Genomic DNA, 22,203 nt, shown 5'->3' on the forward strand with positions numbered 1-22,203 from the left:
GGCACCCCTCCACCACAGCAGGCTCTGGCTGACAGCGGCCGCAGGGGCCCCAGGGGAGGCTGGGCTTCGGGCCGGCGCAGAGGTGCCAGTGCGGGGCTCCCTGCCGTCAGCCCCAGCCTGCCCTGACCTCCTTCTCTCGGCCCATCCCCCCTCCCACAGCCGCGTCCTTCGCTGCGGAGTCAGACCCCACCGAGCTCCGAGCGATGAGCCCGAGGCACAGCTTTCTGGGAAGGGTCTGTCCGGGGTGGTTTCTTCCGCGCAGCCAGCACCGCAGGACCGCGGGGCGGGGGCGGGGGCGGCCTCCGGTCTGGGCGGCCCTGCTCAGCCAAGGGCCCGCCCCGCACCCGCTGTGCCAACGAGACCGGAGGCAGGGTGCTGGGCCTGGGCACCCAGGCCCCCGACACACACAGAGACCCACAGGCTCCCTGGGGGCTGATGGGCCGCATGTTGCGCTGTGCAGCCGCGTGCTGCCTGGTCCCGCGGGGCGCAGGGCGGGCAAGGTCTGCCCCTGGAGCCGAGCTGCCCGTCCTCACAGGACCCCCTGGGGGCCGGGAAGGAGCCTGCGCCCTCTCAGGGTCCCCCGGGTGCCAGCCGCTCACTGACCCTCGGGGCTCCCCGATCGCTGCGCACTGTTCCCCGAATCACTCCGCCCGAGTGCGGCTCCCGGCAGGCCGAGGCCCGGCTGGCATTTTACGCCCCGCCCACAGGGCTGGTGCCGGGGTGCTTGTGTTTGGGAACCCCCTGAGGAGTGTGCGCGGTCGGTTCAGACACACCGAGGTCAGGGCCCCAGCTGCTGGTAGCCCGGACGGAGGTCACCTGTGCGGACTGTCCCCATCACAGCCTCCGGCGCCCCGACCGCTGCGCCTGGGGCCCTTGAAACAGAGCCGCCGCCACCAGACGAGCACAGAATGCGGGAGGACAGCGCGGCACAGAGCACGAGCAGGGCGCTTGCTCCCGGAGAGGGCTGCGGCCAGAAGGCCGAGGCCCCGGGCCCCAGCTCAGCCAGGCACGCGCCTCGGACGATACACTGTTCTCTGCCCCCTCTGCCCACGAGCGGCCCTGAACACGCCAGAGTACTGGTGTGGGGTCTGCGAATGCCTGCTGGCGAGTAGGTGCGTTCACAGCCACGGGGCTCACAGGGGCCCCGCCCCTGCCCCCGGGGGCGCGCCCAGGAGGGAAGGAACGCTGCAGACAGCGGGGAGCACCAGGCCCTTGGGAACCCAGTGTGATGGGCAGGGGGGCCGTTCTGTCCTCTGAGGAGGCCTCGGGGAGGGGGTAGACAGAAGCATACAAGCGGGGAGTCTGGGGAGTAACTGCTGGAACCCCTGCGACTTGGCCTGTGACCCTGGGGTGAGCCTCGGGGGCCTGGGGCAGCCTGTTCTCCCGGGTCGGCGCCAGGTGTCATGGAAAGCGACAGAACCGGTCCGGTCACCTCTGAGAGGAGCCGGGCCTGGAGGACAGGGTGTGGGCCGTGTGGGGGGGGGGGGCGGAGGGCGGGGGGTTACCGTTGCTGGCTCGCTGCCGGATGGTCAGCATCTGCTCCCCGGACAGCTTCGCCTTCTTCATCGCCGACGTGGCTCGCGGGCAGCCGGACAAGCTGGGGGGTGGGGGGAGACGTGACATGCCATCAGTCGAGGGTCTCGGGGGAGGGCTCGGTCACCCGCAAAGCCCATGCACTCGGGCACAGGTGTGGACCCCGGCGTGGGGTGTGGGGTGCAGGGTGGCCGGGTGGTCCCACTGCCAGGGCAGGAGACCCGCGGCCGAGTCTGCCGTCCTGACGGTGCAGCGGCCCCAACGTGCACGGGGGTGAATTTAGACGGAACTTCGCACACTCAGGCAGTGAGCACGCCACCCAGGGCCGGCCCCTCCGTCCGGGCAGACCTGGCTCACAGGGACCCGCCGCCCGCCCGGGAGGTCTCTGTGACGTCTCTCATCGTCTCAGCGGAAGGCCCTGCAACCCGTGCCTGTGTCGTCAAGTGGAGGGGGGCAGTCCCACCGTCTCCCTTGCCCGGCAGCTTGCCTGGTGTGTGAACTTGCCGGCGGGGCCTCTCCCCCCTCCCCCCTTGCTCTGCACCCCGAGCACCTGCCAGCCCAGCCCGGCCTCATGCCCCTCACCTCCGCCCCGGGGCCACCCGGCACAGCACCTCCGGTGACCCAGGGACCTGCAGAGAACGTTGCACACACACAATTACAGCCCACGTGGCCACCGTGGAGTTCACCCTGACCTTCACGGCTATGCCCTGTGCATCTCTCCGACGCCAGTGGCCGCGCGGACCCCACAGTCAGCAGCGGCGAGGCCGGCGTCCGAGAAGTGAGGCCCCGCGCAGCACGGCCTCACTGTTGCTCACGTGCGTGCACGCCGGCGGCACAGGCGCCGCTTGGACACGTGCCTGGGGGCCGGCCCGTCCCTGCAGCAGGCAGGCAGTCCGAGGGCCCGTGGTCTTACCTGGTGCTCTTCCCAGAACCTCTGCTAACAGCCCTTCTAGAGCGACAGGGGGCGGGGCCGCGGGCCTTCCACCCAGAGGGGCGTCACCAGCCCCAGGCCCAGCCCTCCCCCTCCCCCTCCGGAGACACGCCAGGAAGCGGAGGCCTTCCGGACACCGTGGCACCTGTCCCCAAGGCCCACCTCTCCCTCAGGGCTGTCCACCGGGACCTGCCTCACAGGAGTCTCCTGAGCTGACTTGTTCCTCAGGCCTGTCCCTTCACCTCTGTCACCAGTGACCTGTCACTGTCCCTCGCTGGGCCCCTGGGGCTCCGCCGGGCTCCCCATTCCCCTGGCTCATCCCCGACCTGGACTCCCCGTGGAGGAGCGCGTAGCTTCTCCAGGCACCGCGTCCGGAGGCCTGACCGGTGCTCGAGCAGCCCTCCGAGACAGAGCTCCCCTGCGGAACCCTGTCCTCTCAGTGGGCGTGGCCCCGCGGCCTGGCAGGTGTGCAAGGCGCTCTGCCTGTGCCCACTCCCCTCTCCCCCCTGCCCCCCGAGTCTGCCACGGAGCAGGACAGTCTGCCCGCCGTCCGCCGGACCCCTGGCCCTGGCCCCATGTCCACAGCCCTGCCTCTCCAGCCGAGGGCCCTCCCTCGGGCTAGCCCGCACCCTCAGGGTCTCTGCTGGGCTGCCATTGCCCACGCCTGTCCCCCGGGTCATGCGTGCATGCGTGTTCCAGCGGCACACGCCAACCCAAAGTGGGGACGCCCCACCCGCGTTCCCCTGCTGAGGCCAGCACAGCTGGGGAGAGCATGGTGGCGGGGGTGAGCCAGCAGACAGAGCGGGCAGGGGGGACGCGGCTCCAGGGCCCCACCGGGAAGCGGGGCCGCCCTCGGACCCCGAGACCCGCGCAGACGTCTGCGGCTTCTCTCGGGTTTCAGCCCACAGAACTGCCCGCCGGGGTGACCGGTAGTGGTGGGCGTCCTGTCCAGCACAGGAGGCTTCGGCCAGAGCCGGGAACCCGACTGGCAGACAGAGACAGGCTCAGGCAGCTGCGCGTTTTTCGAGGACGCCCGCACGCAGCCCCCGTGCACCCCTGTGACTGCATCGCTTCTCCCCGTGGTGGGCTGCGGGCCTGGCCAGACCTGCACGGGCGGCGGGAGTCCTGGGCCTGGCACAGCGCCATCTGGTGGCCGCTCCGGGAGAAGTCCGCACGGGGGGGGGGGGTGTCTCCGCCCAGGGGCGGGGTTTCAGGGGAGCCCCGCCCAGAACCGCCTCTGACGGACAGCTCTGGGCGTGCGCTCAGAAGGCCAGGGCACCTGAGGTTTCCTGGTCCCGGCTGGGAACAGTTAGCCGTGCCCGCCGCTGCCCCCTGTCCCCTGGCTGCCCCCTGTCCCTGGGCCCCGGCGCCTGCCCTGGCTGCCGGCCTCGGAACCAGGGAGGGTTCCGGGCGGAGGCAAAGGGCACGTGGCGCTTTTATCGGGGCGCCGCGGGCTGCGAGGGCTGCCCCTGGGGCGCTCACGAGCCACAGCGTCCAGGGTGCGCGCGCGCACGAGTGTCTGTGGGGAGGAGAGCGAGTGTGCGAGAGGCACGCGGTGGGGCGTGTGGTTCAGCGCGGCCAGCGGCAGGGAGGGCGCCCCACAGGTCCCGAGTGGGACTCCGCAGGCCGGGAAGGGCACGCCCAACCTCGCCCCCGCCCCTCCGAGGCCGTGATTCACGATTCACCGCGGGCTTCCCTCTCCGCCTGGCGGCGCAGGTAGCCTGGGGCCCGGGCCAGGCCGCCCCGGCCCGGGGGCTGGGGGGTGTTTGCAGAGGGAGCTCGCTGCTCGTCGCTGGGGACACCGGGAGACCTGGGACGCTAGCTCGGAGCGTCAGACGCGGGAGCAGAAGACAAGGGGGTCCGTCCGGTCCTGAGGGCGGGAGGCCCCACCCCGAGTGTCCACGACAATGAGCTCTCCCGCTGCTGGCCGCCGGCCCTGAGGGACCCGCGCGACTGCAGGGGCGGTCACCGCTGTGGTCCGCGGCGCCCCCCAGAGGTCTGCCGACGTGCTGACGTCCGGGGCCTGCGCCTGCGACCCCCTTGGGGACGGCCTTTGCCAGTGTGATCAACCAGGCGACGGTGCGCCCGGTGAGGCTGGGCCCGGCCAGCGACCGTGTCCTGGCGAGAGGAGGGGACTTGGACGCAGACACAGGGGAACACGGCCGCGGGGCCAAGGGGCGGAGACCCAGGGGCCTGGCCGCCAGCAGAGGCCCCACATCGCAGCCCCGGACCTGGGCCCCCGGAACCAGGGGGCATGGCTTTCTGTCGTTTGCCTCGGACACCTCGGGGACCTCCTGCAGCCATGCGTCTGGGCTGACCGCGGGCTCCCAGTCCAGACGCCTCCCCACTTCCCACAGGGTTTCCGCCCACTGGTGCCGCGTGGACTGCGCTCCTCCCATGAGCGGCGTCGAGGGGCGGGGACTGTGGAGGAGGCGGATTCCACGGAGGAGTCCCGTGGCGCCGAGACTCCGGCGCCCGTGGGGGCTGAGCGTGTCTTCCCCCGGCTGGGCTCCGCCGGCGGCGCAGACGTGCGCCCGGGCCCGGTGTCTCCCGGGCGGATGTGCACTGGAGTTAGTGGGGTGGAGAGCACTCCCGGGTCAGGCCCCCTGCCCCAGGGGACGGAGAGAGGCGGCGAGGCGAGAGGCTCCGGAGCGCAGCACGGCCGCAGCTGCAGGAACACGCCCAGCAGCCTGCGGCTCCCGGGCGGGGGGAGCGAGCACAGATGTGACCCGGCCCCTCACCCACCGGCCCTCGGGGACTTGCAGTCAGACGCAGGTGCCGGATCCGAGTTCTCGCCTCCCCGGCACTCGGGGGCAGGCCCTGACACTTGTGGATACAGCAGGAGCTGGCCCGTCCGAGCCGGTTCGGGGCCGTGGTCAGTGGTCAGTCAGCATCGTGGGGCAGTGCCCAGGGGTGTGCAGGAGGCAGGTGGGGGCTGCGGACAGGGGCCCCAGGGCTGCGGGCGGGCGGTGACGGTGGTGCGCTGTCGGCCTCGGGGGCTTGCCGTGGGTTCCAGTTAGGTCCGACCCCCCTCGGGGGTCAGGGGTGGGTGCTGGCGGGGGCACGGCCCTGGGCGGCACGTCTCCCTGCACCAGGGGACACCGCTGCTTCCTCGGCAAGCCCGCAATGTGTCCCCGTCCTGGGGACCTCAGTCCCGAGCCGAGCGCAGGCCTGTGTGGGCAGGGGCTGCCCCCCGGCCTCCTCCAAAGCAAAACGAGCACGAGGCCAGGTAGCAGAGCGCAGGGGGGTGCAGGGGAGCGCAGGGAGCCCGGCCTCGATCTTCTGCTGCGAGAGCAGAGGGTGGCCGAGTGGCCCGGGGGCCTGGCCCTGCACGACATGAAGGAAGGGGGGTGTGGGGGGTGCTCCCCATGTGCCCCCGGGCCCTCGGGTCCCTTCCTCCCCGGCTGAGGAGTAAGAAAGCCCTCGGACGACGGTCGTGAGAAGGGGCAGGGACCTTCCCTCCCGCCCACCACCCAGTTCTGTTCTGAGAGCAAGGGAGGGGCTCCGTGTGCCGGAGCCGTCTGGGTGAGTCTGCTGGGGCGGCCCCGCCCCTCCCCGAGGACACGCCCACCCAACCAGGTGGCCTCCGAGAGCCACGACGGTGCCTGGTTTCCATGGCCGCCTTCCTGGGGCGCACCGGCCTGGGAGACGCTCTGAAAACGGCCCCCTCGTTGGGAACGGGCTGCGGCGGGACTGGAAGTGAATGCGGCCGCCCGTGTGCTCTGGGGGCCGCAGGGTCCCGGGGCCCGGGAGCGGACGGCGGGAAGGCCGCGTGCTGAAGCCCCCGTGGGGGAGCACAGGGCGCACGTCCGAGAGTTAGTGTGTGTGGGTCCGGGTGGGGACACGCACGCTGAATTCCGGAGGGCCTCCTGCGTTGCACTGGAAGCGGCGTGAGACCGAGGGGATGGCGCAGGGGCCTCCTTGGTTCACCCCCCTGCCCCCCGCACCTGCCCTCCGCAGCCCTCTCCTGCCCCGGCCCCCCAGCACCGTCCGGACACCCCGGGATGGGCCGGGGCTGGCTCCCGGAGTCGGGGTCGTGACCGAGCCGGACGGCGCCCGTCTCCCGCCCTCCCCTGCGGCTGGACGGAGGCGTCGGCAGCCCGTCTGTCCCCTCGTCCAGAGTGTCTGCCGCGCAGGGGCACCCGCACCGAACCACAGAAACGGGGCTTGTGTTCACACGCCAGGTCGGCACAGCACAGACGCCCTCGCTCGCGTGTCATGTGACCGGGATTTAACGTTAAAGAGACGGCGGATGGTCAAAGGTTTGCTGCAGCAGGAACTCGGGAGAACATTGTGTCAGCGCCCGTGCAACCGCGCAGGCTGGCACCGTGCCCCCAGGACCCCGTCCCGAAGGTGCGTCCGCAGGAGCAGCCGCAGTGTCTGCGGTGGGCGGTGCCTGCGGGTCCCGGGCCGCCCGAGACCAGGGGGAGGCCGGGCCGTCTGCACGCACTGAGCCCTCGTCGTGGGGGGCGGGGGGCGGAGGAGGCAGCGGGAGGTCCCTGCACCCCAGGACGAAGCCCACTCAGGCCGCCCTGACCGGAGCAGACGTGTAAGAAGCACTGCGACCTGTTTGCACGGGAAGAAAGGAGGGATGCGGGCTGGGAGGGGGTGATACGCACGTCCTGCTCAGGGGCGCCCGCCGAGAGGGGACCCCACTGCCCGCCTAGGCAGGAGAGCAGAGGCTGGGGCGGGGACACCCCTCTTCTCTCTGGCCCCATCTGTCCCGTTTGCACTTTCTACCCGACTCCTTTCCTCACTAGAAGAGTCTTCCTGAAAGAACGGCGAGCTAGCTCACTGCCGCGTCCCCGAGCACGCCACGGTCGCTGCTCACGGTCTGCGCTGCTCCTGCCCGCCCCCCGGGGCACGTGGGTGTGTCACAGACGGACTCAGAGGCGCCGTGTGCAGGGGACAGCCTGACCCCCCCCCCCAGCAGGGTGCCACAGTGTCAGCACGGTGTCCCGGTTTCCCCCTCCCGACCCCCCAGCCCGGTGTCCGTGAGGCCCAGACCCCCAGCGGGACGGGCCGCCGTCTGAACTGTCTGTCCCCCTCCACCGTCCTGACCCTCCTGCGGGGACCCCGAGGGGCCGCCGGCATCCACAGGACGGGCCCCTCTCTCCCAGATGGTCTCACTGCGGGCGCTCGTCCTCACACCGAGCAGAGAGAAGGGAATGGGGTCGGCCGTCTCTTCCGGGGCCTCTCTGCTGTGTCTTCGGCCCAGGCTGGCCCGTGCCCCCAAGGATACCGACGCCCACACGTGCGTGAGCCTGCAACCTGCCTCTCGGGGCGGACCCTTCGCGGACGCCTGACAGCTGCCGACCCGGTGCAGTGCTGCGCCAACGAGCTGGCGCCCTCCAAAACCAGCCCGGCCTTCTCCTTCCTCCCCACACTCAGGGGGGTCTGCTGGGTCCCCGGGCTCCAGGGCCCTTCCCTCTCGGCGTGGCGGCGACTGAGGGGCTGCCAGCGCTCCCGCATGCTCCCCACCACGCTCCCCCCCCCCGCCCCCCGGCCGGCCGGCGCGCTCACCTGCGGTGCGTGAGGAAGCTGCCGCTGACGTGCCCCGAGCCGTCGCACCCGGGCGTCGGGCAGGACATGCCCTCCGTCTTGACCGACTTCCAGGAGAACTGGGAGCCATTGAGGTACCCGTCCTTCTGCCGCTTGGCCGCCAGGGGGCAGCCCGAGGCGCTGCGGTGCGAGGCGTACTTCCCGGTGATGTGGCCCTGGCCGTCGCAGCCGGGGACGGGGCACCTGGGGGCGGACACGGGAGACACACCTTGCTGCCTGGCCGCCGGGCATGTGGCAGCCTCTGCAGCACGGTCAGAATCACCGGGCACGAAGGAAAAGTCACGCTGTGCTCGGGCGCAGAAAAAAAAAAACAAAACCCCAAAACAATGAGCTGGGAGGCGCCACCTAGCGGGGAGACGCCGCATTGCCCCTCACAGAACCCCGGGGGGACCAGCTGCTGCAGCTGAAGGGCCCCGCGGCGGAGTGGGACGGAGTCGCGGCGTCTATGGTGAAAACGCGCAGCGTCAGCGGGGGACGGCCGGGCTGTTGGGAGGAAGGCGGCTTCTCGGGAGCTGGGAAGCACTCGTTTGTGGGGCCACACTCCCTGGGGGCCGGACATGCCCTCCCAGACGCTCGAGCCGGCCCCAGGCTCCAGGAACAGCGCTGGCGCGCAGCTCGCCTTGGGGACGCTTCGGAGTAAAGGAACGGTCACTGGCCGGCCCTCCTGTCCAGCGGCAGGCTGGCCAGTGCTCCTGAGACCCCTCCCCCCCTGGGCCGCCGGGAAGGGCCGGGCCCCGCCCAGCCACACGAGGCTGCCCTACCGCGGCCAGTGCGGTGCAGGGCCCCTCGCTGGCCCCCCCGCGGGTGGGGTTTGCTGGCGTTTCCTTAAAGCAGTGGAGGCACATTCTACAGAATTTGTATCACCTATTTATCTCGATATACTTTAACTTATTTTAGTAACTTTTATGGTGATTCATTTCTATTCTGTTTTCATAAAATTTTTCTCTGAAGACACTGCGTGAGGCTGAACCCCAGGGGGACGGCTCCGGGTTCCCCTGGGGGTCTCTGAGACCCTGGCTCCCGGGGGTCCTGTGGGGCCGTGGCCTGCGTGAGTGGGCGGCAGACACTCCGCCCCCACGTGGGGAGCCCGGGCCCTGCCTCAGAGCGAGGGCAGCCCAACGGTTTCCCTAAGCCGGGACGTGGGCACCACGCCCACATTCCACGTGGTGTCTCCGAGTCTTCACCTGCTTCCCCGCGTCTGCTCTTCCCGGGAAGCAAACGGCTCCTTCCACCAGGGGGCGGCGGGGAGTCTGGTGTCGGCCTCCCTCAGACCATCGGTCGGACCGGTGGGCATTTGCTTATTAAGTCACCTGTTCCCTAGACCGTTCACTTGGATCTGGGCTTCAGCGATCTGACCGTGCAGGTGACTGACCCCGCAGAGTGCGGCCCCCGCTGACCCCGCCGGCCGCCCGCCCCGCCAGCGCGCACCTGATCGGCTCCTGGTCCTCCTTGTCCTCCTTGCTCTGCGCTATCCGGATGCCGCTCTTCTTCGCCCTCGGACAACCTGAAAGGCTGAAGAAGAAGCAGGTTTCAGAAGGCCCGGCACGTCCGGCGGCAGGCGGCCCGCAGGGCTGGCAGCGCTCTGGTGGACTCCTCTCCGGCAGTGTGCACTCCTGGGCAGGGAGACGAGACCGGCGGAGGCACGGGGTGCAGCCCCCCCACCCCCCGTGCTCTCAAGGCTCCTCCCTCGGCAGGAGTGGCCCAGCATTCCTGTCGGCCTGAGCTCCCCACAGACCCGCTGCCCCGGGCCTGGTCCTCCTGGTGGGCCAGGGGCTCTCCAGACCCCCTCCTGCCGTCTCCACGTTGGGTGGAAACTGGAGGACACCCCTCCCGCCCGCGGAGCACTGGAACACACGACAAACTACGCCCGGCCAGCCCTGGGGACGTGGGGAGGACACCCTCCTGCCCCTGCAGCCCCAGCCTGGAGCTCCCCCTGCAGAAGCTAGAGCTGGGGAGCCCGGGCCGCGTCTCACAGGCTGGCGGACCTGGGGGTGGAGCCCAGCAGGTGCACAGCAAACAGGTGCCGGTCTGCCCAAGGGGCCCACGTCCGGCCCGCACTGCAGGGCGAGGGCGCCAGCGCGGTCAGCGTGGTGTGAACCTGTCACGGGGGCCTGAACGTGAGCAGGCCTCCCAGGCGCCGGCAGAGACGGGCTCAGCGACCTTAGAGCCTGGCTGCCCACTTGGGTCTGGGTCTGTGGCTCCTTCCTCGGGGGCCGAACTTACACCTGACAGGGGTGTCGATTCTGGGTGGAGCGAGGCGGCCGCTCACACCGCAGAAGCCCAGCACCCAGACTCAGGGAGCGGCAGGGAGAGGGGTGCTCGGGAGTGGGGGCGGCCCCGGTATCTGGGGGGCTGAGCATCGCTTGCCTGGGGCTCCCGGGAAGAGCTGGTCTCCTTCCTCACCAGGGCCCCCGGGGAGGCAGGCGAGGGAGCGCGGGCCTGTGGCCAGGGGAGATGCGGGAGGCCTGGGGACAGGCCTTCCAGGGGCCGCGGAGAGGGGCCTTTTGCATCGCGTGCAGACAAGGGGGTGGGGCCACACCCCTCGAGGTCGCCGCCCCAGGTCAGGGGTGGGGGCAGCGAAGCACAGATGATGGGTTTTTAAATGGAGCGTCGGAGCCGCTGATCCACACGGACTGACAGGCACTCGGGGCACTTTCAGAGACGGCGTAGAGACTGAAACACCGCCCCACTGTCGACGCCAAAACGAGAAGCAGGCACAGATCCGGCCGGTCTCGACGGGACGGGCGCTAACCGCGGGCCACCCCCACATGAGTCCACCGTGGACGCCCCAGTGCCACCACGCAACCACCCACAGCCCCGACTTCCACTGCCAGCGCACAGGGAGGAAGTCACCAGATGCGCCGCGTGGCTCTGAAAGCCACAGGGTAGCACGCGGTCTCCAGGCTGCCTGCGCCTCAGGGGATGCAGCAGGACCCCCGGAAAGGGATGAGCCGCCGCTGCCCAGGCCAAGCCTCCTCTGGGGTTGGAGTCTGGGGGGCGACCCCATGCTCCTGGGAATGGGCCACGGAGACCCACAGGGAAAACAGCGTTTGTGCTTGAACTTGTGGCCCCTGGGTCCACAGGCCCGGGAAGGGGGCCTGTGTCTGTGCTGGGCTGGAGCCCCCTTAAACGGGACCTCCCAGCCGAGGCAGCGCCTCTACCCGACCCGGAGTTCGAAGCTGCCCCCACTGCCCTCGGGGGACGGCCACCAGGACTCCCGCCACCGCAGCGCACCCAGCCCATCACTCGCTCCACACCTGGGGGCTGCCGCGCCCCCCTCCTCCGTGGGCCAGAAACTGAACCCCGTCTACGGGCCCTGCCCTGCTCTCCGGTCCATCCTGGTGGGGGCCCACGCTCATGCTGGGCTGACAGTGTCCACCCGAGGCCTCAGTGCGATGGAAAGTGTTCAAACTGCACCCCACCCGACGCCCACAGACACAGGCGTCGGACAGGCAGCGACCGAAGCGCCCACTGCCAGCTGTGCAGACGCCGCCGAACGCCACGGGCCCCGGCCGGGCGAGGCCCGGGAAGCTGCTCCGACCGGCTGAAGCGGAGACCGGCGTGGGCTGCACTTGACCTGTCACCTCTGCCTGCAGACCCACGGTCGGCTGTGCTGCGTTTGCTCTAGACCCCTGACCTCGCCCTGGACACCTTCTGGAGGTGACTCTTGTCCTACGTCCAAAGTGCAGGGGCTGCTCTGGACGCCAGTGACACCAGCCCGTCATCCCGGGGCTTGTCCTGACCTGTGGGCAGCGGGGGCGGCCCCAGCCGCCCTGGGGACACCGGGTGACATCACAAATGGCCCCCAAGCCCAGACGGGTCCGACCCAGGACGCTGGCAGCGCCGGGCAGGCCGCCGGTCTGGAGGAGAGAGGTTGGCCTCAGGTGAGCACGGAGGCCCCAGTGTCGGCCCCGCGGGCTCCAGGCTGTGCACCTCCCACGGGCCTGCGGGGCGCCCACAGCGCCCCAGACGGCTGGGAAATGGCCGCAGAGGCAGGGACCCGGCAGCCAGGTCCTGACGAGGAGCGGACCGGGCCGGCCAGCCAGCAAGCGCCTCTGCTCCGGCCCCTGGCCTGTGGTGCAGCCTCCGACCGCTGCCTGCTCCCCGGGCTTGTGCACTTGGCCTTGCTGTGGCGGTGGCGGCCGGCAGCTGGCCATCGCCCCTGCCCTCTGGCTCTCCCCGGCTCTGTGGGGGGCACACGTGAAGCAGGAGAGAGATTGCGTCCGGGGTCAGACCACCCACATCATAGTCCGTGTCGCAGCCAGCGGCAGCGAACAGCTGTCCCACCCCTCGGCCCGCTCAGCGTCAGGGCAGCCGGGCTCTGCGTCCCTGCGGGGGTCCGAGTGCTGACACAGAGTGTGCGCGCCCCTGGCGCTGGCTGGCTCCTCCTCCCTGCACCTGACCGCAGGGCCTGGACCCCCCCTCCCGACCCCCCCCCCCCCCCGTGTGGCTCTTGCACCAGAAGGTTCTTTCCACGTGCTTCAGCCCGGGGCTGGGCGTGCTGGGGGCGTTCACAGACGTGGACCGAGTGCCGGCTCCCTTGGGACGGGCGCCGCCACAGGACACGCCTGTGCTGGGTGCAGACACCCCTGTCTCACGGGGTGGGGGGGGGCGGGGCGGCGCGGGGCGGAGCTGAGGCCCGGCGTTTCCCTGTGCGCAGCTCTGCGGGCCCCTGCGCGCCCCTGCGGGCCGTGACCGCACCTCCTGTGGCTCAGCCCCGAGTGTTTCGGGCGTTGGGGAGGCGGCTTTCTAACGACCTCGGTCCTCAGGGGCCTCACGCTCCCCTGCACCTCCTCCTCCTCCTCCTTGCATGCAGGACGGCGCCCGCGGCACCGGCTGCCGTCAGAACCGCCGTAGCGGCCTCGGAGCCGCTGCTGCTGAGGGCGAGCCTGGCCAGAGGGCTGGGGCCCGGCACCAGGAGACCCTGCGGACACCGCGCCGCACCACGGGCCCCCCGGTTGGCAGCGGGGGCAGTGGCCGGGGCTGTCAGCAGCACCCCTGGGGGCGGGGGTGGCGAGGAAGGAGGGTGCGGCCCCACCTACCTTCGGTGGGACGCGTAGTTGCCCGTGATGTGTCCGGAGCCGTCGCAGCCGGGGGTGGGGCACCTGCAAGCAAGGACACAGATCGGGTGCTTTACTCGGCAGAAACGGAAACCCCTGAGCAAGCCTCTCTCCCGTGTCTCCAGGGACTGGACTCCCGTCAACACACGCGCTCCCTGCGTGGGGAGGCGTGCAGCTGGAGGCTGCGTGGCTGGCGTGGCCAGGGCCATGGCCGTGGCTCCCCGTCACCGCCACAGAGGCCGTCTGAGCTGCCTCCCCCGCCACGCTGGGAGCCCAGCCCCACACACGGTCCCCGAGGGGCCTGTGACACGGCCCAGGCACAGGCAAGGGTCTCCCGCGGGTGGAGCGTGCACGGCACCGTCCCGCTCTGCACGCCCCCGGCCGGAGGGCTGGCCCGGGCGGCAGGTGGCGGCAGCTGGGCCTGCGCTGCGGGGCCTGGACCCGGCCCTCAGACCCTCGGCTGGCCCGACTGACCGTAAATCCCGTCACTCTCAACGGGCTGAGCAGAGCACACACCTGTCTCGATGGGCCAGGCCCCGGGCCGCTGAGACGGGCAGGTCTGCTCAGCCCCCCGGCCAGCGCCCGCCAGCGCCCGCCAGCGCCCGCCAGCACCCGCCAGCGCGCCGCTGTGCCGGGGAGGACAGGGAAGGACGGGGTGGAGCAGAGCGCTGCGGCCGTCCCCCCCCCGCCGACTCCTCAGCTCTGCTCTCTCTGAAGAGCCATTTTAAGTTGTTTCAGTTGCTTTTGTGCCCGCCAGAAATGTAAAAATTAAGGACGAAAACACAGATTTTAAGTATTTAACAGAGGCATACGCTTCTAAGAGCCTCCGTGGTGCTCCCCACTCAGAGTGTCCCTGGGTCCTGGGGACCGGGCCAGCCAGGGACGTCCCCCGAGTCTGATGAGAGAGCGTGGCGTGGGGAGGAGCGTGGGGTCGTGAGACTGGGCGACGCCCCGCTGCGCGACGCTGAATTCTGACGCTCGGACACATCGACAGTTTCTGCCTCTTGGAAAGAGTCAAGTTCTCCACGAGCCCAAGCAAGGGGACACGATGCCACGTCTCGGGCCACGACTGACGGCTGCCACACCACGTTCCAGGCGAGAGCTCAGCCCCAGCCTGTGCTGTGGGGGATTAGACAGTGACCGGGTGAAGTGGGAAAGAGAAGCCGTCGGGGTGTGTGTGGGCGTGCAATCGGGGTGCGAGAGAGGACAGCGCGGGGCTCAGACAGAATCCACGCGTCCCGGCCACGGCCAGGAGTCCGGCTGTGGACCCGGCTGTCGCGGCAGTAACAGCAGTTTGTCCGGTCACACAGCCACTCTGCCTGCTGCTAAGTGGTTGCCTCTAACCAGCGATGCCAGCAGCTGCTTCCGCAGTGGTGCCTGGCGGGCACACAGACCTCCAGCCTCCCCGGGCCTCGAGGCTCTGGGAGAAGCTGACCTTCCCGCAAGTTTCCGTCTTGAAAATGTTGTGAGAAACGGGTTGTTTCCCGCAGGCCAGTGACACACCCTTGGCCTTGCTTTTTGTTACAAAAAAATTAAATCCTTAAACTCTTCCTAATTTAAGCACTGGGTGCAAACTTAATTAAGATGTATTCATTTTAACATGAGTATAAATTTTTCCATACTCCTTTTCTGATGGGGGGCAGGAGGCGGACACATTCTGGTCAAGTTTAAAGGGATGCATCGCAACCAAAACCTCGCAAATAAAGGTCGGATTTCAGTGACTGTAAAATGAGAGGGCGGTTTTCAGAGCAGTTTTGTGCGGGTAAGCCATTTACCAACGCGTCACGTGGATTAGAAAAGCGGCGTCTAGAGAGCCCCTTGGCACCGCGAGGGCAAAGCCTCATCGACTCCGCTCCCGCTCAGAGCGCTCGCTGTGTCGGGCGGGAGGACGCCCTGCAAGGCCTTGCTTCCAGAAGAGGTTCCTCCTCACCCTCAGGGTTTCAGGTGGGGCAGCCAGGGTGCGGACCAGGGGTGCCCCTCCTTGGCCCTGGGGTGACCCCGGTCTGACCCGGGCTGGGGGGGGGCTTCTTCCTCTTTCCTCCTGCACTGACCCCCGAGCCCCCCTGGGGACACCACGTGTCCGCCCCTCGGCGGCCACCTGGAAGGCGGCCCAGGACGGGCTCCCAGCTCCTCTGCCTGCTCCGTTGCGCGCTCACCGGTGTTCGAGACGCGAAGGCGTTTTAAGCTCTCGGATGGCCACTCGGACTCCCTGGCTAAGGAGCCTCCACGTCCAAAGACACAGTCTTCCGGCGGCGAGGGAGGACAAAGCGACTGTTCCCCTACCGGAGGGGGCACCGCCCCTCGATGGCGGCGGGGACCGTGGTGGGCCATCAGGGAACAGGAACTCAGTCTGTGCCCGCCCAGCCGTGGGGGGGGGGGGGGGCTGAGCCACGAAGGGGGCCTGTGTGGGCCGACCAGAGCCCCCGAGGCCAACGGCGTGGGTCGGGAGTGGCAGAAGGGACGACTGGGTTTCCGTGGAAACCCCCAACAGGCAGGCCCCGGCTCTTCTCGCGGCAGCGCTGGGCACCACGGAGGGCCAGCACCGGGCACCCCGCCCCCGGCTGCCGGGCGCTGTCACCAAGTGCCGTGCGTCCACCGGGGCGTGAGGGGCCACCAGGAACGCTCGCGCCACGCAGTCTGCCCGTCCCGCCCCACGGCACCACCGGTGCCGCCGCCCAGGGGAGGCTGACCGCAGCGCCCGCCCCGCCGCCTCACGGACGAACTACAGACAGAAACGTGCGACACCCCTGGTCCGTCCCATGCGTCACCTCGCGTGTGCCCGGGGCCCGGGGAACCCAGAAAGGAAGGAGTCTGGGTGCTCCGTGTTGTTGCCTGGCTGGAAAAACCCCTTCTGTGCAGACGTTTAAGAATGCTGACGGGAAAACCACAATAAAACGTTTTCAGTGTGCTTAGATTCTGACGTGTCCAGGTCAAATCTGAGAAGAATTCGGGCCCACCCACAGGCTTGGGTCTCTGAAGCCGTGAGCCAGCCCCTGTCCGGCAGGCGCCCGGGGGCCCGGCTGCTGTGATGGCTCTCGGGCCATGGAGCCTGAGCCCGGACTCCCCAGAACGCCTTCCTGCCCTGGCCCGCCCCCACTGTCTGACCTGGACCCGTGTAGGCACCGTCGTCAGGGTCACCTCTGCACAGAGGCCGAGAGCCACGACCCCTGCCACCAGGAAAGGCCTTCCCGCCCACGCACCGAGCTCCAGACCTGTGAGCGCCCTGCTGTGCTGCACCGGCGTGCGCCACAGGAGTGTGACGACAGGCAACTCACTTCCTAGGTTCGCCTCCGCTGTGCCCTTCCGCCAGACCCGGACCGGCGCCCGGGGCCGCGAACCGCAGCCGGGACCCGGAGGCAGCCGTGCAGCGGCTCAGCCCGCCCACTGGGGCCCCGTCACTGCTCACTGATTCCTGAGACCCTCCTGCAGGGGCTCCTGCCCGTTGGCTCAGCCCGGAGGGCTCAAGAAGTAACTAGGAGCCCTCAGGGAACAGACATGCGAAGGAAGACATTTAGGACACGAGGTCGAGTTCAAAATCTCAGCACAGAAGTCTGACAGTCCCACCGTCGCGTCCAGCCCACCCCCGGACCTGTCTGTGCAGCTGGCCCAGCCGCGAGGCAGACTCACAGATGCACCCTGGCCAGGAGCACGGTGGCCGGAGTGTGGACGGATGCTCCCAGGCCGTGAGAGCCAACAGCGCGGGGGTCGGAGTGGTGCGTCCCCGAGCTCCCCACGGGTGCTGTGGCGGGCGCCACTGCAGCCGGTCCACCCTGTCACCGCGGCAGCTCTGCCGGGGGACGTGCCCCAGGTGGGAGAAGGCACAACATTTTCTCTCCACCCTCCGTTTTCAAAGAAATCACGAAAATGTAAAATGAAGCCTTGGCCACAGTAGCAAACCTGCCTGAGAACTGACCCACACTACCTACACACATACTTCTTTGTTCACTTACACGAAAGGTTCGGCCCAGAGCATTTTTTTTTGCCTAAAGACATGGAAATCCAGAACACACTTCTTTACGTCCATTGTTTGGTCTCGTCACTCAGGAAAGAGAAGCGTGGAGAAGTGGAGAACTGAGAACGGAGCTGCAGGGCCCGGCGGAGGCAGCGCCTGCCGACACGTGCCTGGCGGGGGCTCCCGGGGGCGCGATGACACGCAGTTTCAGCGGGAGCACCTCCTGCAACCTCACACGCGTGCTCCGTGGGACAGTGCCGAGTCACAGAGTCAGAGCCACACGCTTAGGGTTTTGTAGTAAAGAGGTTGGTGATGAAAAAGGGGCATTACGTGGGCTGGGCCCCGTATTTTCAAACGGAAAAGTCATATACACTGAGTTTCACGCTGCCATTCTCTCTTCGAACAGAAAGCAGCCCAGCCACCGAAGACCCTGCCGGCTGTCCCCCCCACCCCCGTGACGCCTGAAACTCAGGGTCCCACCTGCGGGATGCCCACAGCCTCCAGCCTCCCGGAGGCTCACCGCCTGGGTGCGTGGGTCCCGAGCCCCTCCCGTGCCCCCTCCGCCTCTGGGAACCGGGTGAGGGGCCCTGGCTCGCGGGGCCTGTGGCGTCTCGGGGGTCCGCATTCAGCACCGATGCCGCCTGCCGGACCCCGACACTGGCAGGACCGGGGTGGAGGACGGGCGTTCTGAGTGTGCCGCATGCCGACAAAACCCACCTTTCACTTGGTTCTAACGACCCTCGTTTAAAATCACACTGAAAAACACGCACATACATGGAAAAGCGTTGTGAAAGTGCCCTCTGAATCATTTAAAGCAACTTCTGCCTCCGGGATGCAGGCAGCATGTGGAATGGGTTGGGCCTTAGGCCACTAAGGCCGGGGTGGGGGCCGTGCGGTCAGGGCATCAGGGGGGCGCGGGGGTCTGGTGGGGGCAGGGCTTCTCGGCCGGGCACCCTGAGGCTGGGGGACTGGGGTGCACAGGCGTTCAGCAGTCCCCTGGAGGGTGCACATCACCCCCCCCCCCCATCAATGAGCAGGGTGCCCCCAGCAGGCTTGAATTTTGACCTAGAGGCTGGAGTCACTGTTGGGTCATCCCTAACCCGTATGTCGTGGGCCCCCCTCTGCCCTTCCCCTGCCCTGGGGCCCGTGGTGCCCTGGGGGGAGGACACTGCCTTGGCCTGGGTCCGGCGGGGCGACCAGGCCCCCCAGGGAGCTGAGCTGGGGCCAGCGTGCTCTGAGCCCCAGCCCGGGGCCTCGGGAGGGCGGCCAGCCTGGCTGTCGGGGCCCCAGTCCGTGCTGCATGCAACCGTGGTGACCTCGACCGTGCAGGGGGCTAGTCTGGGCCTCCACGTCCCCGGGGCGGGCGGGGGGCGGGGGGGGGGCATGCTGCCTCGCAGGCGGTGGGGGTGGGGGTGGGGGGGCCTGCCTCGCCCGGTCGCCGCGCCGCCTGCCGCCCCGAAGGCCCCGAGCGAGCGGCGTCCCGGGCGCGGCCACACGTACCTAGCGCATGCTGGCGTCCCTCATTAGCGGGGCGCGTCCTTGGGCAACTGCTGCCGGAGCACATGCACGTCCAGCAGCAGGGGCGGCTAAACAAGAGGCTGGGAGCGCGGTCACGGTCGCAAGTGGACTCGAGGACCCATGCAAAAAAGAACACAAAAGGTGACTGGCTCGGCGGAGGCAGGCGACGGCAACCACCCCTCACCGCGGGGCCTGACGCTGCCGGCGGGGGGGCCCCCCTCCCCCGGGACGCGCACATGGGCGGGGCCAGGCTGGCATGCAAGACCCCATGGGGCGCTGGGGCGCTGGGGCTCGGAGGACGTACTCACCTGCAGCTGACCGGGCTGGGCTCTAGGGCGGTTAGTGTCAGGGCTACGTGGTGAGAGAGAGGCTTTCGCAGGCTCCTGGGCCTGCGCTGCTGGGGGTGGGGGTCTCCTCCGGCCCTGGGGCAGGGCTGGGGGTGTGGGGGGCATCGGTCCCCTGGGCTCCCTGCCTCCGGTGGGGAAGCCCCTGTGACTGTGCCTCCAGTGGGGGTGACCGTGCCCGCTCGGTCTGGACAGCAGGCCGTCCAGCGTGCAACGGCGAGTCCTTCCCTGCGGAAGGTCGCTGCGGGGGGCGGCTCTGCAGAGGGGCCGGCCTGACCCTGCCCACCTTCGAGACGCCAGGAGCCACCTGGCCTGCACTCGGGGCACAGCCAGTGCTGCCCCAGCCCCAGACCCCCCTGGGGCCCCTCCTGCTCTCCGGGGGCTCCGAGACGCCCACCACGTTCCTCTGTCCTGGGGCAGCGGCCACCGAGCGGGTCTCCCGGGACGGAGGGAAGGGGCTCGGGGCCCCTGTGCTCCGTGTGACTGAGGCCCTGTTCCCGTTTTTCACGTTTTTGTTTGCTTGGCCTCTCCCGTCTGCCTCCCTGTCCGTGGACCTCTCGTCTTCCGTCTCGGGAGAAGCTGCTTCTCGGTGCTAACCAGGAACAGCTACAGGACTCGACGCTTCAGCTGCAACCCTGTGACCCCGGCATTTTCTCTGGTTTCTCACGCTTGGAGCCACTCTGGGTCCTCTCCCTCTTCCTGTCCCCCCAAATCTGCCTCGTACCCTGTCCTGCTGTGTGTAACCACCTGGTTCTAAAACACTCCTTTTCCAGTTTATTCTCTGCTCTGTCCATCCGTCCCTGCAGTGTCGCTCCCGGTGGCCCAGATGGGGAGACACCCACAGTGCCCTTCGAGGGAGGGTGGGACGCGCACACACGGGGGAGCACCCCGGGGCCCTCGGGAAGGGTGAGAGGCTGCCCTCCGCGACGACACGGCTGGGTCTTCAGGGTGTCAGGCCGAGCGGCAGCAAAGGGCAGACCCACGTGCTCTCACTCACGGGGGACGGAGGCCGAAAGCAACAACCGCGCAGACGAGACAGGCAGACAGACACAACCAGACCGGGGCCCCGGGACGGCGGTCTCCAGCGGGAGGGGCTGGGGGCCAGCCAGGGGCAGACACACCGGGACAGAGGGGGCTCTGCCCGTGGGGGGGGCACAGAGTGCCATACACAGATGAGGCACCACACAGGCGTCCACCGGGAGCCTGTGTAGCTAATTAACAAATGTCACCCCAGTACATTGAATAACAATTTTAAAAGTAAAAATTTAAATTAAAAGAAAAATGGAGTTCTAGCACATTCTCCCTCCCTCCTACGGAGAGGACTGAATCGGCAGAGCCCCAGGGGGAGCCCAGAGGCAGGGAGCGGGGGGCGAGGCGGAGGCGCTGCTGCCCCCAGTGTGATGCCCACCTGACTGCGTGGCCGGGGGCGGAGCCAGGCGGCGGGAGGAGCTTGCCGTCTCCTCTGCGCGGCCTCCACGTCCCCTGCACTGGGCTCTGTGACCGTCACCCCCTCCACCCCCCGACAGGTGACAGGTGATGTGGGTACAGAGATGCTGCCAGCTGGAGAGGCGATGGGTTAGCAGCGGCATGGACAGCGGAGGGGGGGGGCAGGGTGCCCACGGACACACCACAGCAGGAGCGGACCGACACTGGCAAGGGACGGGTTTGTGGGACAGAGCAGCAGGGGCATCCGGGGGGGCGGCGTGGGGTCCCCGGGTGGGTGGGGGACGGGGGCAGAGCCTGGGGCGCACCGACTGGGTTGTGCAGCACGGGGGTGTCTCGGCCTGATCAGGCAGGAAGACCACCTGAGACGGGGCAGAGGGGACGGTCCGGACAATGGGGCACTGTGGAGGGGCGGGCCGTGGGGGCAAGGCCCGGCCGCCTCCGGCCGCCGCAAAGGCAGCCCACAGGCCGGAGAGTGGGCCGTGTGGGACAGTGGGGGCAAGAGCCAGGAAGGGACGTGTCCTCGTGCCCACAGACGAGTCCCCGGACGGAGAGACCGGGGCCGCAGGGCAGACCGCTCTCGCCCAGCCCTGGGCCGACTGGCCAGCGCCGGGCGGCTGTGGCGGGAAGACGCACCCTGCTGTGCCCCGAGAAGCCACACAGAGCCCCGCCCCCACACGTGTGTCAGGGACGCAGGACCAGGATGAGGAGGGGTCTCGCCGACGGGCCCCGGGGAAAAGCACCTGCTCCACACACGCACAGGTGAGGGACGGGGCCAGGTGTGAGTGCTCAGCCCCGCCCCTCCTCTCCCTCCCGGGTCAGCGTGCAGAGTGTTACCTGCCCCTCCCCCGAGACGTCGGGGGCTAGAAGGTCCCTGATACTTCCCGTCTTAGAGACAGAAAGGCCGAGATTCCCCAAAAGCTGCCTAACCAGTCCAGGCTAACTAGTCCCTGCTAACTAGCTCAGACCAACCAGTCCAGACCAGCTAGCCCAGGCCCACTAATCTAGTCCAGGCTAACTAGTCCAGACCAACTAGTCTAATTCAGGCTAACTGGTCCAGACCAGCTAGCCCAGGCCAGTGGAGATGCCAAGACCCAGGACAGTGCTCTCTTGCGTGGGTTGGGGGGTCATCCCGGGCTGTCTGCCGTGGTCCGGAGAGGACCGGCTGCGCTGCAGAGGCTGTGGGGGTCCCTGTCTGTGGAAGCCCCTTCCGCAGGCCCACGCCCGGGCTCCCAGCCCTCTCCGCTCCCTGGGCCCGACTGTGTCATCTACCCTGCTCACCACCGCCACCCGCTGGGAGAGTCGCAGCCGGGGTGTGCCGCATCGAAGCCCCCATGGGCGGGTAGACGGAGACAGGGTGGTGGGTGGAGGCTGGGTGGAGCCCACGGACGAGTGTGTCGGGTACAGCCCGGTCGGTCGTCCATACCACGGCCCTGTCTCTGGGGGCCGTCAGCATGTTCTCCGAGGTGTGTGACTGGGCCTCTCTGAAAAGTCACTGTTCGGAGGAGCTGAAAATCAAATGACTTCAGTGTCTAAACCGATCGTCCCCTATCCTCAGGCGACTTCCTGAGACCCAGGCAGGACTGGCCACTGGGAGCAACATGGTCAGTGGACACACCCAGGGCAGCCGTCTGGTGAGAGCGGACGCGGGGACTCGGCCAGCAGAGCTGCTTGTGACCCAGGACGGCCGCACGGCGCCCCTGCCTTGGCCTCCTGGGCCGCGGGATGAGGGCGGCACACCCAGCAGAGCCCCAGGGGGTCCCTGTCGCCCTCCCCAGCTAAGGAGACTGGTGCTCGGTCGGCTGCACGGGCCTGCTGCAGGCCGTTGAGTGGGCACACGTCAGGGGTCTGGACCGCGAC

At 68.9% G+C, this 22,203-nt stretch overlaps 1 protein-coding gene across 1 annotated transcript in view; it reads right to left on the minus strand.

Annotated features, from left to right (window-relative positions):
* Positions 1-22,203, minus strand: part of MYT1L (myelin transcription factor 1 like) — an 89,136-nt gene that overhangs the window by 6,771 nt on the left and 60,162 nt on the right. Inside the window, exons 13-16 of the mRNA XM_036027613.1 lie at positions 13,069-13,131; positions 9,455-9,538; positions 7,988-8,209; positions 1,506-1,597 (exon numbers count right to left, since the gene is read on the minus strand). Of these exons, the coding sequence (XP_035883506.1) occupies positions 1,506-1,597; positions 7,988-8,209; positions 9,455-9,538; positions 13,069-13,131 (461 nt within the window). The remainder of the gene's footprint in view (positions 1-1,505; positions 1,598-7,987; positions 8,210-9,454; positions 9,539-13,068; positions 13,132-22,203) is intronic.

The sequence above is a fragment of the Phyllostomus discolor genome, chromosome 6 (assembly GCF_004126475.2).
Source record: "Phyllostomus discolor isolate MPI-MPIP mPhyDis1 chromosome 6, mPhyDis1.pri.v3, whole genome shotgun sequence".
Classification (NCBI taxonomy): Eukaryota; Metazoa; Chordata; class Mammalia; order Chiroptera; family Phyllostomidae; genus Phyllostomus; species Phyllostomus discolor.